The sequence below is a fragment of the Chiloscyllium punctatum genome, chromosome 31, assembly GCF_047496795.1.
Source record: "Chiloscyllium punctatum isolate Juve2018m chromosome 31, sChiPun1.3, whole genome shotgun sequence".
NCBI classification, from domain to species: Eukaryota; Metazoa; Chordata; class Chondrichthyes; order Orectolobiformes; family Hemiscylliidae; genus Chiloscyllium; species Chiloscyllium punctatum.
In genome coordinates, this window is record NC_092769.1 from 76,967,441 (window position 1) to 76,981,801 (window position 14,361).

Consider the following 14,361-nt stretch of genomic DNA (forward strand, 5'->3'; position numbering starts at 1 on the left):
CTATTGTCAGGTGCTGTAAACACCTATCTGGGCCACTCATGTCCTTCAGGAAGGGGATTCTTCCCTGGTCTGGCCTATATGTGACTCCAGACCCCAAAGCCATCTGAAATGGCTGAATGAGTTCAGTTCCAGTTCTGGCTGGGTAATTATAATGCTGCTCCAGTGACCCCCACATCTCTGCGAAAGAAATGTAAATCCCACTAGGGGTTATTAAACAGGAAATTAATAACGTGCAGCTTCTGTCTACATTCATACCCGGACTCTGCCACCTATCCAGGTCATGATAGTGGGTCACGGCTGATGGACCTTACCTCCTGCACACACTCCGAAACCGAACAAAGAACAGGCCAGATGATGACCTTCAGCCCATCCAGATGGATCTGACCCGTGACGCTCCAGGGAAACACTGACCTCTCCATTCCATCAATCCCACTGCACACAGTCTTCATCCATTTCCTGGATATCTCTCTCCCACCATCCCCCCACAGCCTCCTGGGAAACAGCGCATTCGGCCCGTCTCCTCCCTGATCACCCTTCTCCCGGCAGCAGGAATGACTGACTCTCCTGTTCCTCTTGCAGGAAATTCGCCCCGTCCTTGAGGATCCCAGACACCAAAGGCTGTCGCAAGTGCTGTGTAGGTGAGGAACTGGACAGAGACACCCTGCCCCCAGGGTCAGTGGATGTGTCTGTGTGCGTGTCTCTTCCTGTCAGCGTGTGAGTGTGCGTGAGACTGTAATATACTGAAATGTTGAGCAACAACGCTTCATTCACACTGTCCCAACATCTTGCTAATATCCAGAGAGAACCCCTCGATTAGATTCCAGTCTGTAACTCCCGCCCTGGTATCTGCTATTCTGTATATAAAAGGAGAAGAAAGTGAGGACTGCAGATGCTGGAGATCAGAGCTGAAAATGTGTTGCTGGAAAAGCGCAGCAGGTCAGGCAGCATCCAAGGAACAGGAGAATCGACGTTTCGGGCATAAGCCCTTCTTCAGGAATAAGGTTCCTGAAGAAGGGCTTATGCTCGAAACGTCGATTCTCCTGTTCCTTGGATGCTGCCTGACCTGCTGCGCTTTTCCAGCAACACATTTTCGTTCTGTATATAAACCCTCACCAAACCCCTGGATTAGATTCCAGCCTGTAACTCCCTCCTGGGTATCTGTTATTCTGAACATAAACCCCACCCCGAACCCCTCGATTAGATTCCAGTCTGTAACTCCCTCCCGGGATATCTGTTATTCTGTATATAAACCACCCCAAACCCCTCAATTAGATTCCAGTCTGTAACTCCCTCCCAGGGTATCTGTTATTCTGTATATAAACCCCACCCCGAACCCCTCGATTAGATTCCAGTCTGTAACTCCCTCCCGGGATATCTGTTATTCTGTATATAAGCCACCCCAAACCCCTCAATTAGATTCCAGTCTGTAACTCCCTCCCGGGTATCTGTTATTCTGTATATAAACCCCACCCCGAACCCCTCGATTAGATTCCAGTCTGTAACTCCCTCCCTGGGGTATCTGTTATTCTGTATATAAACCCTCACCAACCCCCTGGATGAGATTCCAGCCGGCTATCTGTTATTTTGTATATAAACCCTCACCAACCCCCTGGATGAGATTCCAGCTGGCTATCTGTTATTCTGTATATAAACCCTCACCAACCCCCTGGATGAGATTCCAGCCGGCTATGTTATTCTGTATATAAACCCTCACCAACCCCCTGGATGAGATTCCAGCCAGCTATCTGTTATTCTGTATATAAACCTCTCCGAACCACTTGACTTGGCTATGCTCTGGGCTGTCTGTTGTGAATGTGGAAGCAATGCTATGGTTTCCTTGTGTCTGTTTGCAGTGAGAAACCCCCACACGACATCTACGTTCCTGTGTGCAGCCTTGGACAATGCCATTGTCCTTCTCCAGTGGTACGAGCCCCTACAGAAGTTCATGATGCACAAGGTAACATGCATGTCCTTGCCTGTTCTTCACTGGGTTCGGAGAGAGGCTGGAGGGGGGAGACCTGGACCAATGTTGAGATTATTTACAGATGGCTCACAGCATGTTGGGACGGCTGGAACACACTGTGCTGCAAAACCCTGATGGGCGAATATCCGGCAGGCCATCTGGGTGTCGACACTCTTGGGCGAAGGCCAGACCACTTCCCCCAAGAGGGATTGTACAATTTACAGCACAGAGGAAGGTCACACTCCCCAGTGCTATTTTACAGCTGTACCAGCTTTCCCCAATCATGTTCTCATCATTGTCTTCCCATCATTATATCTACCTGCTCCTTAATCCAGGCTGTCATTCTTAATGTCAGCACTGAGGGAGCGGGCACTGTCTCAGGGTCAGCGCTGAGGGAGCGGGCGCTGTCTCAGGGTCAGCGCTGAGGGAGCGGGCGCTGTCGCTGTCTCAGGGTCAGCGCTGAGGGAGCGGGCGCTGTCGCTGTCTCAGGGTCAGCGCTGAGGGAGCGGGCGCTGTCGCTGTCTCAGGGTCAGCGCTGAGGGAGTGGGCACTGTCGCTGTCCGAGGGTCAGCACTGAGGGAGTGGGCACTGTCGCTGTCCGAGGGTCAGCACTGAGGGAGCGGGCGCTGTCCGAGGGTCAGCACTGAGGGAGCGGGCGCTGTCTCAGGGTCAGCGCTGAGGGAGCGGGCGCTGTCCGAGGGTCAGCACTGAGGGAGCGGGCGCTGTCGCTGTCTCAGGGTCAGCGCTGAGGGAGCGGGCACTGTCCGAGGGTCAGCGCTGAGGGAGCGGGCACTGTCGCTGTCTCAGGGTCAGCGCTGAGGGAGTGGGCACTGTCGCTGTCCGAGGGTCAGCGCTGAGGGAGCGGGCACTGTCGCTGTCCGAGGGTCAGCGCTGAGGGAGCGCCGCACTGTCCGAGGGTCAGCGCTGAGGGAGCGGGCACTGTCAGAGGGTCAGCGCTGAGGGAGCAGGCGCTGTCCGAGGGGCTGCAGGAACTGTAATGACCCACTCCTGCTCTTTCCCCTCCCCCAGTGACTGATAGGACCTTTTGTTAAGGCTTTGTCCAACAAGACAGGAGTTTCCAAACTGAAATAGAAATTGGCGTTGCCGTGAGGAAGTTGGTATTGTTGAGTTTCTCCTGAGACCAGGCTTCAGCGAGCCATCGCCCTGTCCTCGGTGGGAGCCAGTGGGCTGACTCCTGTTTCTTTTCCTTTTTCTCTCGATTCTTCATCCAGCAAGTCAGCCTCACGCTCCCAAACCCTCTGCAAATCTTCGAGCTCCTGGTCTTCCCAGGTGAGGAGTACCCACAAGTGTGTCTGGGCGTCTGTGCTCCCACCCAGCCTGACCAGGTCCTGCAATTTGACACCATTCAGTTCAACGCCACAGGATCACTCGGCCCAGAGGCACGGCCAGGTATGGGCACCAAGAAACACCCAAAGGCAGCCGTACACACTGACGGTGACCCTCCCGCCGGTCCTGCACAGGACAGGACAGTGTCAACCTCTGTCAGGGAACAGTGACAGGAGATACCAGGACAGACACCCGTCAAACAGACGGAGGGTCACAGAGAGCAGGCTGGAGGGGGGTGACAGAGATAGGGAGGGGGTGTAGGGGCTGGAGGGGGTTACAGAGATAGGGAGGGGGTGTAGGGGCTGGAGGGGGTGACAGAGATAGGGAGGGGATGTAGGGGCTGGAGGGGGTTACAAAGATAGGGAGGGGGGTGACAGAGATAGGGAGGGGGTGTAGGGGCTGGAGGGGGTGACAGAGATAGGGAGGGGGGGTGACAGAGATAGGGAGGGGGTGTAGGGGCTGGAGGGGGTTACAGAGATAGGGAGGGGGGTGACAGAGATAGGGAGGGGGTGTAGGGGCTGGAGGGGGGTTACAGAGATAGGGAGGGGGGTGACAGAGATAGGGAGGGGGTGTAGGGGCTGGAGGGGGGTTACAGAGATAGGGAGGGGGTGTAGGGGCTGAAGGGGGTTACAGAGATAGGGAGGGGGTGTAGGGGCTGGAGGGGGTTACAGAGATAGGGAGGGGGTGTAGGGGCTGGAGGGGGTTACAGAGATAGGGAGGGGGTGTAGGGGCTGGAGGGGGGTTACAGAGATAGGGAGGGGGTGTAGGGGCTGGAGGGGGTTACAGAGATAGGGAGGGGGTGTAGGGGCTGGAGGGGGGTTACCGAGATAGGGAGGGGGTGTAGGGGCTGGAGGGGGGTTACAGAGATAGGGAGGGGGTGTAGGGGCTGGAGGGGGTGACAGAGATAGGGAGGGGCTATGGTTTCCTATCCTGCGAGTGTTTGATGTGGGGACAGTGTAGAGGGAACATTACTCTGTAACTAACTTTGTGTGAACTCTGTTCTCAGAACAGTCTCCCAGTCCTTAACGGTCTTATTTGTTTGTGCAGAGACATCCTTGATGAATGCCAGCCATGTTTCACAGCTCGATCGGGACAATGTCCTTGTCTGTGTTGACAGTGAGTTCTCCAAATCTAAGTGTAATCTTTCATAGAGAACACTGAACTTGTCAGCTTTTCTTCATTCATTCATGGGCCTGAGGGTATCGCTGGCCACAGGATGTGGTGGAGGCTGGTACAATTACAACATTTATGAGGCATCTGGATGGGGATATGAATAGGAAGGGTTTGGAGGGATATGGGCCGGGTGCTGGCAGGTGGGACTAGATTGGGTTGAGATATCTGGTCAGCATGGATGGGTTGGGCCGAAGGGTCTGTTTCCATGCTGTACATCTCTATGACTAGTCCCAGCATTTATTGCCCATCCCTAATTGCTCAGAGTCAACCCCATTGCTGTGGGTCTGGAGTCACGTGTAGGCTCGGACTGGGTTAAGGTGGCAGTTCCCTTCCCTGAATGGATCCTGAATTGGCAATGGATCCATGGTCATCATTGGACTCTTAATTACAGGCTTTTTTATTGAATTCAAATTCCACCTTCTGCCGTGGTGGGATTCAAACCCGGGTCTCCAGAACACAACCTGGGTCTCTAGATTAATAGTCCTCGGTGATAATAGCACTGGGTGTTATCTATCAAAGGCTTCCCTTTGCCGAGGCGTGGCAATTAAGCTGCACTGTCGGAGGGTCAACGCTGAGGGAATGGGCACTGTCGGAGGGTCAGCGCTGAGGGTGTGGGTGAGGTGTTCGGGGGTGGGGTAAAAGATTAAAAGATCCCTTCACCACTATTGGAAGAAGAGTGGGGGTGGGGACTTCTTCCCAGGGTCCTGAGGTCAACATTCATCCCTCAACCAACATGAGGGAAAAAGAGATGAGCAGGATCATTCGCACATTCGCTGAGTGCGGGGTCTTGCTGTGCCTCCTTCGTTTCAATACTGAAGGTGAAGTTCAGGGGAATCTGTCTTTCTGCGGGGTTGTTGTGAAGCTTCAGGTGGAGGGTGCTGAGATAGATGCTGGTGGAACAGGGTACCTCCGTGACTGACTAATCTCTGGTGATTTTCAGATTGTGTGAAGATTGTGAGTTTACACGGAGAGCCGCGGGACAGCATGGCGCCCGAGCTGAGCTTCCGATTCTGCGTCCAGACCGTTGGTGAGTGTGACTGCAGGCCACCGCCACTCTGCCCATCTAGTCTGCTCCTCCATCCACGCCTGACCTTGGGTTCCTGTCCCACCTTCTCGCCCCTTCCCCCGCTTTCCCAAGAGACGGACAATCAGTCTTTCTGACCCCAGCTTTTGATATATTTAACTGTGGAGACACGATGGGCTGGCGGGGGGATACCTGAGATTCACCGCACTCTGAGTGAGATGCCCCCTCACCTCAGTCCTCAATGACCACCCCCCCCCCATTCCTAAGACCCCCGCCCCTCCCCCTCCCTCCCCCTCCCTCCCTCCCTGAGCTCGGAAGAAACAATCTCTCAGCCTCTACCCTGTGAGCTCCTTCCAAATCTCATCTGTCCCAACTTGATTGCTTCCCCTTCTCCTAAACTCCAGAGAATGTTGACCCCACTGATTGGGTCCCTCATCACAGGACAGCTCCCTTCACCCTGGGGACTGACACCTCTCTGGACAATCTCCGATGCCACCACTTCCTTCCTTCCAAAGTTCCAAACCACGTGCAGTAACGTTTTGTTTTATTTGATTTGATTTATTGTAGTCACGTGTACCTGAGTACAGTGAAACGCTTTGTTTTCCGAGCAGTACAGGCAGCTCATCACAAACAAGGACAGAGGGTGCTGAGAGGCACACAGGGTTAGGCTGCACAGGAGGTGGCCAGAGCAAGATCAGCAGTATTTGAAGTCAGACAGGTCCATGCAGCAGCCTGATAACAGCAGTGAGGAAGCTGTTCCTGAACCTGTTAGTGGGTGTGTTTTAGGCTTCTGGATCTTCTACCTGAAGGAAGAGAGCGTTACAGGGGTGGGAGGGGTCTTTGATGATGTGTCTGCAGGAAGTATAAATGGATGAATGGGAGGGGCAGCTGTAACAAGATTTCTGTATCCCCAGTGCACTCATCTGCCTCCAATAACCTTATACTGTATTGGCTGACTGCCTTCATGGGAAGGGGCACTGAGTATAAGGATAGGCAGGTTACGCTGCAGCTTTACAGAACTTTAATGAGGCCACACTTGGAATATTGTGGACAGTTCTGGTCACCATACTGTCAGAAGGACATGGATGCTTTGGAGAGGGTACAGAAAACACTTACCAGGATGTTGCCCTGATATGGGGGGCTTTTAGCTATGAAGAAAGGTTGGATAGATCGGGTTTGATTTCATTGGAACGCAATGATAGAGGTTTATAAATTTGTGAATGGCATAGATAGAGGGGAAATAGGAGGCTTTTTCCCAGGGTGGGAGGGGTCAGTTACTAGGGGACATGGGTTCAAGGTGCGAAGGGGATGTTTAAAAGAGATGCGCGAGGCAAGTTTATCACCCAAAGGGCAGTAAGTGTCCTCTCCGTCCCTTTCCTCACTCTAACTGTCACTGCACTGTCCTGATGGGATCTGTTCATAAAGAACTCACTGTCAGAGCTGGAGGAGGTGGAAACATTCAAGAAACACCCAGACGGATACATGACTGGGAAGGGAACAGAGGGATACGGATCCTGTAAGGGAAGGCAGTTTTAGTATGGAAGGGCAAAATGTCTCTGCACAGGCTTGGAGGGCCTATTCTGGTGCTTTGTTGTTCCTTGTTCTTACCACTCAAGATTGAGAAGCCCATTCCCCTGGTCACACGGTAAATCCAGACCACCTGCCCTTCCTCCACAGCGACATTCCCACCCAGAGCAGGAGCACACAGTCCCCGCCAATACTCCCAACTGTCTTTAGAGACAGGGTTTTGGAATCTTCCAGCTCCCCTTCCAACTGGTTCATTAAATTATTTTTAGCTTTTTGGCTGAGGAGATTCCGAATCCCCTGTTTATGTATTTTCCCCTCCCCTTACACTACCACTGCACAGTGCTTGTATTTTCCTGCAGCATCTCTGCTGCGTCTGGGTGTGAGGGGGCAGGGACTCAATGAAGACACTAAACACAACTTTCCGTCCATACTCCCCCTCCTCAAGCCTGAAAGGGGATTCAGTTGACGCTGCTGACCACCCCAGTTTCTGTTTGGGACAGAGGCACTGACTGATCTCTCCCAGTCCCTCACGTTTGGGCACTGAAAAACTGCCTGTTGCTGCGCTCGATTCTATAAAAGTCATGGCCATGTCAAAACTATCCTCCGCTGACCGCAAAATAAAACAAAGGACTTGCAGACGCTGGTGGAACAGAAATCGCTGGAGGAACTCAGCAGCAGCATCAATGGAGGGAGAAACAGGATTACTGTTTCGGGTCCGGCGACCCGAGATGCTGACAGACCTGCCGAGTTTCTCCCCAATTCCCATTTTTGCGCCACTGACTGACGTTTGCTGGAAAACTCAACCTGCTGTCAAAACTGGTCATTTGGATCCAGATGGTGTAGGGCAGACACTGTTCAAATAGGCTGCTGTTTGACTGACTCTGGCACAGAGTCATGGCATTAAGACAGCCCCTTCAGCCCAACCCGTCCAGATATCCCAACCTAATCTAGTCCCATTTGCCAGCACTTGGCCCGTACCCCTCTAAACCCTTCCTATTCATGTCCCTATCCAACTGCCTTTTAAATGCTGTCATTGTACCTGTCACTTTCTAGACTCCTGAAGAAGGGTTATACCTGAAACGTCGACTTCTCCACCTCCTGATGCTGCCTGGCCTGCTGTGTTCCTCCAGCCTCCTGTTTGTCTACTCGGATTCCAACATCTGCAGTGCTTTTTGTCTCTCTCCACCACCTCCTCTGGCAGCTCATTCCATACACGCACCAGCCTCTGCGTTGAAAAGCTGTCCCTCAGGTCCCTTTTATATCGTTCCCCTATAGTTCTGTCCCGGGCTTGAGAGTTAAAATCGACGGTGTTCCCTGCTTAAATCGCCCAATCTCATCTAGTCCCATTTCCCTCTAAACCCTTCTTATTCATTTCCCATCCAGATGCCTTTTAAATGTTGTAATTGCACCAATCTCTACTATTTCCTCTGGCAGCTCATTCCATACATGCACCACCCTCTGTGTGAAAACGTTGCCCCTTAATACCTTTCCCCTCTCACCCTAAACCGATACCCCCTAAGTCTGCTCCCCCTCCCCAAGAAGGAGTTGGACTGTTGGGTCTGTTTCCATGCTGTACTATGGAATCGGAGCAAGGCCAGGTGGGGGTGGTGGGGGAAACACTGTGTGCTTACTGACGCCACTGTTCTCCACTTGTGCAGTCTGCCTGCAGGACAGCGTCCTAGCATTCTGGAGACATGGGATGCAAGGCCAGAGTCTTCACTCGAATGAGGTAATGTCCTGAAACTTCAGCAAGGGGAGGGTGGGAGGGTGGGGGGGGGGGGGGGGGTGGGGGGGGGTGGGGGGGTGGGGGGGGGGGGTGCAGCAAAACAAATGCTCTGGGTCCTTCTGACTTTGCTGCTTGTGAGAGCTTGCTGTGCCCTGCCCGAAAATATGTTGAGAAACAGTGCATAACGTACGTTAGTGACCTAAAACACTCTAACGGGGCGGTGGGGGGATACATTCCCCAGAGCACTGGAGGCTGAGGGGTGACCAGCTCACTATCCGGGGTATTTGGGGGTGGAGGGGAAAAGGTGGTGATATAATGGTAATGTCACTGGACTAGTGACCCGGAACCCCAACGTTCTGGGATGGTAAGTTCAAATCCCACCACGGCACACCCAACATACCGGCCACTACAACGAACAAGCGGAAGCAGCAGAAAGGGGACCAAATAAAATTCCAGAAGACACAGAACAACTTCACAGGAGGCTCCGAAGCCCTGAAGATGTCACCGAGACAGGGGACGAAAGATCTGCACACCAATGTCCCAGCTCAGTGAACATACCCACAACTATCACAGCTACAAATCTTCACACAAACCGTGGCGGGATTGGAGTTCAACTACAACAAAAAAATCTGGAATAAAGAGACTGGTGTAAAACGATGAAACCCACCTGGGTCACTACTGCCCTTCGGGGAAGGGGATCTGCCGTCCTCACCTGGCCTGGCCTACACATGACTCCAATCCACACAGCAATGTGGTTGACTCTTAACTCCCCTCTGGGCTGTACAGATGGGCAATAAATGCTGGCCCTTGCTGGTGACATCCAAATCCCATGAACATTTATTTCAAAATAACGAAACCGGGAGTCAGTTCAGTGGGATATTAAGAGTTGAGGCAGGATTACAGTTGGTCTGGATGTTAAATAAAATACAGAAGACAGTTTAGGAAAAGCTCAAAACAAACCACTTCCCAAAACTATCCATTAGAGAAGTTCACAAGCCCAATTCCATACATAGAATCCCTACACAGTGTGGAAACAGGCCATTTGGCCCAACAAGCCCACCCTCCAAAGAGTAACCCACCGAAACCCATTCCCCCTATCCTATTAGTCTACATGTACCCCAGACTAATCCACCCTAACCTGCACATCCCTGGACACTATGGGGCAATTTCCCACGGCCAATCCACCCTAACCTGCACATCCTTGGACGCTATGGGACAATTTCCCATGGCCAATCCACCCTAACCTGCACATCCCTGGGCACTATGGGACAATTTCCCACGGCCAACCCACCCTAACCTGCACATCCCTGGGCACTATGGGACAATTTCCCATGGCCAACCCACCCTGACCTGCACATGCCTGGGCACTATGGGACAATTTCCCACGGCCAATCCACCCTAACCTGTACATCCCTGGGCACTATGGGACAATTTCCCATGACCAATCCACCCTAACCTGCATATCCCTGGGCACTATGGGACAATTTCCCATGGCCAATCCACCCTAACCTGCATATCCCTGGGCACTATGGGACAATTTCCCATGGCCAACCCACCCTAACCTGCACATCCCTGGGCACTATGGGACAATTTCCCATGACCAATCCACCCTAACCTGCACATCCCTGGGCACTATGGGACAATTTCCCATGACCAATCCACCCTAACCTGCATATCCCTGGACACTATGGGACAATTTCCCACGGCCGATCCACCCTGACCTGCACATCTTTGGACTGTGGGAGGAAACCGGAGCAAACCCACGCAGACACTAGGGGAATGTGCAAACTCCAGACAGACAGTCGCCTGAGGGTGGAATCAAACCCTTGTAAATTTTCCCTACCCAGCCAATCTCTTCGGAACCATCTCCAGTTTAATAATATCCTTCCAATAACTCGCCAGAGGCTGGATTTGAACCCAGGTCCCGGACGCTGAGAGGCAGCGGGGCTAACCACTGTGCCGCCCCGATACATGTCAAATGTTTAACCTCACTCCAAGGGGCGATATGGAAATGCAGGTATGTTTGCTTCAACAACAGGCTGGCCATGCTGTGAATGAGTGGGAGACTAATGCACATCTTTCCAATTGCCTTCTGCAGATTACCCAGGAGATAACAGATGAGACGAGAATGTTCCGCGTACTGGGAACCCAGAGGTGAGCAGCTGCTTCGGTCCTGCCTCCCCCCCCCCAGGGATGGGTGCTCGACTGAGGCAATCCGGACGGGTGACTGTGGGTCTGACGTGGTGCCTACCGCAGTCGATCAGCAGAGAGAACACTTCGCCTGCCGAAAAGAGGCGTGCAGGCTTAGGGAGGGACAGTAATGCCACCCAGGGTTCGACCAACTTGCTAAAACGTCCAAAGTTCCACCTGGGGGTGGGGGAAAGAGCTGGAACTGGGTTGGGGTGGGGGACGCCAGCCATTTCAGAGGAGACGTGAAAATCGGCAGTCCACCTCCTGGCAACTGCCCACCCACCCAGACTCAATCTCAACTGCTGGAGGCAGGGGGAGGTGATGGGACAGACAGGTGAAGGGGAAACAGTTTCTCCTCAATGGGGTTTGGCCTGTGCGTGATTCCAGACCTGAGGGAATGTGCTGGCCAGAAACAAGACAAAACCAAAGCAATCCCAAAGGCACTGGATAGTTACTTGGATACTGTGCGGGGGTCGGGGGGGATGTTGGGAGATCTGCATGAGAGGATAGAGCTGCCAGAGGGCACTGTAACTATTCTGCACCATTACCACACTGCAGTTTAGATTAGATTAGATTACTTACAGTGTGGAAACAGGCCCTTCGGCCCAACAAATCCACACCGCCCCGCCGAAGCGCAACCCACCCATACCCCTACATCTACCTCTTACCTACACTACGGGCAATTTAGGATGGCCAATTCACCTGACCTGCACATCTTTGGACTGTGGGAGGAAACCGGAGCACCCGGAGGAAACCCACGCAGACACGGGGAGAATGTGCAAACTCCACACAGTCAGTCGCCTGAGGCGGGAATTGAACCCGGGTCTCTGGTGCTGTGAGGCAGCAGTGCTAACCACTGTGCCACCGTGCCGCCCACGAGGGCCAGTTCTGGACCCAGTTGCCTTAAACTGTCACAAAGGGTCATCGGTGAGCAAACATCCACTGGCTCAGCATCAACTATTCAATGTTGGGGTTGCTAAATGGGGAAATGGGCGATAAAGTGAAGAGATAGGCGGTGAGTAAAAGACAGGCTGAGTATCCATTGGGAGGGGATGCAGGGATTCCAACCCTTGGTCACTTTTTCACACAGAGGGTGGTACGTGTATGGAATGAGCTGCCAGAGGAAGTGGAGGAGGCTGGTACAATTACAACATTTAAGAGGCGTTTGGATGGGTATATGAATAGGAAGGGTTTGGAGGGATATGGGCCGGGTGCTGGGAAATGGGACTAAATTGGGTTGGGATATCTGGTCGGCTGTACAGCTCACTAACTGCTGCCTAATGTTTGCGCTGTGTCATTGTTTGCAGGGATATCATTCTGGAGAGTACCCCCACAGAAAAACCCACAGCCCACAGCAACCTCTACATCCTGACTGGTCATGAGAGCACCTACTGACACTGGGACTGAGGATACAGGCAGCATGTGCAGAAATCCAGACAAGAGCAGTGGAAACCTCAGGAAGACAGCAGGCTGGGGGCGGGGGGGGGGGGGGGGAATAAGAGAGCCTTTTGTTAAGTATTATTTAAGTTGTGTGAGGATTAAATTGTAAGTTGATTTTCTGATGGGGCACTTGTCTCAGTTACAGCCCGTTCCGAACGAGATTATCTTTCTCCCCCAGTTCATCTACTGCCTTCAATTCTGGTTTCCCTTACAAGGATGTGGTGAAACTTGAAAACGTGAAGAAAAGGCTGTTGCCAAAATTGGAGGGTTTGAGCTACAGGGATAGGCTGGGGCTGTTTTCCCTGGAGCGTCGGAGGCTGAGGGGTGACCTTTTGAGGTTTATAAAATCATGAGGAGCATAAATAAGGGGAATAGACCAGGTCTTTTCCATGGGGTGGGGAAGTGCATAATTAGAGAACAAGAGGGGAAGATATAAAAGGGACAACTTTTTCACACAGAGGGTGGTGTGTGTGTGTGTGTGTGTGTGTGGGGAATAAGCTGCCAGAGGAAGTGGTGGAGGCTGGTACAATTACAACATTGAAAAGGCATTTGGATGGGTATATGAATAGGAAGGGTTTGGAGGGATATGGACAAAGTGCTGGCAAATGGGACTTGATCAGTTTAGCGTATCTAGTCAGCATGGATAGGTTGGGCCGAATGGCCTGTTTCCATGCTGTACATCTCGATCTCTGCAACCTCCTGTAGCCTTGCCACTCCTTACTTTACAGTCATCAGTGGAGGTCTACATTTCCCAGTATGTTCAGGCCCAAGTATCACTGGCTTCCTCAATCAACAGGGTGAGTGACAGATGGAATCAAAGAGTAAGATTCCACGTTTCAGAACCTTCACTTAGCCAACAGACTCATGATCAGCACATGTCAAATACAAGTTAACAGATACTGAATACACCTAACTAAAGGAATAGGCGTGAGGCGGTACTGAACTTGAATATCCGTGGATAAAAGCACTTTGGTATTTCTGCTGAGTGTGCGGGATGAAAGGTTTGACAAAGGAAGGCAGGGTAACGTTGTGCAGGCACTCACCCGCATAGTTATAAACAGGTTCTATTCCTACACCCACCCGCGTAGTTACAAATGGGCCCCGTTCCGGTGCCCGCCCGCGTAGTTACAAATGGGCCCCGTTCTGGTGCCCGCCCGCGTAGTTACAAATGGGCCCCATTCTGGTGCCCACCCGCGTAGTTACAAATGGGCCCCGTTCCGGTGCCCGCCCGCGTAGTTACAAATGGGCCCCGTTCTGGTGCCCGCCCGCGTAGTTACAAATGGGCCCCTTTCTGGTGCCCACCCACGTAGTTACAAATGGGCCCCGTTCCGGTGCCCGCCCGCGTAGTTACAAATGGGCCCCGTTCTGGTGCCTTCCCACGTAGTTACAAATGGGCCCCGTTCTGGTGCCCACCCGCGTAGTTACAAATGGGCCCCGTTCTGGTGCCCACCCGCATAGTTACAAATGGGTTCTGTTATGGTGCCCACCCGCGTAGTTACAAATGGGTTCTGTTATGGTGCCCACCCGCGTAGTTACAAATGGGCCCCGTTCTGGTGCCCACCCGCGTAGTTACAAATGGGTTCTGTTATGGTGCCCACCCACGTAGTTACTAATGGGCCCCGTTCTGGTGCCCACCCGCGTAGTTACAAATGGGCCCCGTTCTGGTGCCCACCCGCGTAGTTACAAATGGGCCCCGTTCTGGTGCCCACCCGCGTAGTTACAAATGGGCCCCGTTCCGGTGCCCACCCGCGTAGTTACAAATGGGCCCCATTCTGGTGCCCGCCCGCGTAGTTACAAATGGGCCCCTTTCTGGTGCCCACCCGCGTAGTTACTAATGGGCCCCGTTCCGGTGCCCACCCGCGTAGTTACTAATGGGCCCTGTTCTAGTGCCCACCCGTGTAGTTACTAATGGGCCCCGTTCTGGTGCCCACCCGCGTAGTTACTAATGGGCCCCGTTCTGGTGCCCACCCG

At 52.9% G+C, this 14,361-nt stretch overlaps 1 protein-coding gene across 1 annotated transcript in view; it reads left to right on the top strand.

Moving 5' to 3' along the window:
- Positions 1-13,690, top strand: part of LOC140457133 (mitogen-activated protein kinase kinase kinase kinase 2-like) — a gene marked incomplete at its 5' end in the record, with an annotated part of 32,794 nt that extends 19,104 nt beyond the window's left edge. The window contains 8 exon segments of the mRNA XM_072551168.1: positions 580-638; positions 1,854-1,957; positions 3,196-3,373; positions 4,358-4,426; positions 5,424-5,510; positions 8,693-8,763; positions 10,859-10,914; positions 12,258-13,690. Of these exon segments, the coding sequence (XP_072407269.1) occupies positions 580-638; positions 1,854-1,957; positions 3,196-3,373; positions 4,358-4,426; positions 5,424-5,510; positions 8,693-8,763; positions 10,859-10,914; positions 12,258-12,345 (712 nt within the window).
- Between the last annotated feature and the right edge of the window lie 671 nt (positions 13,691-14,361).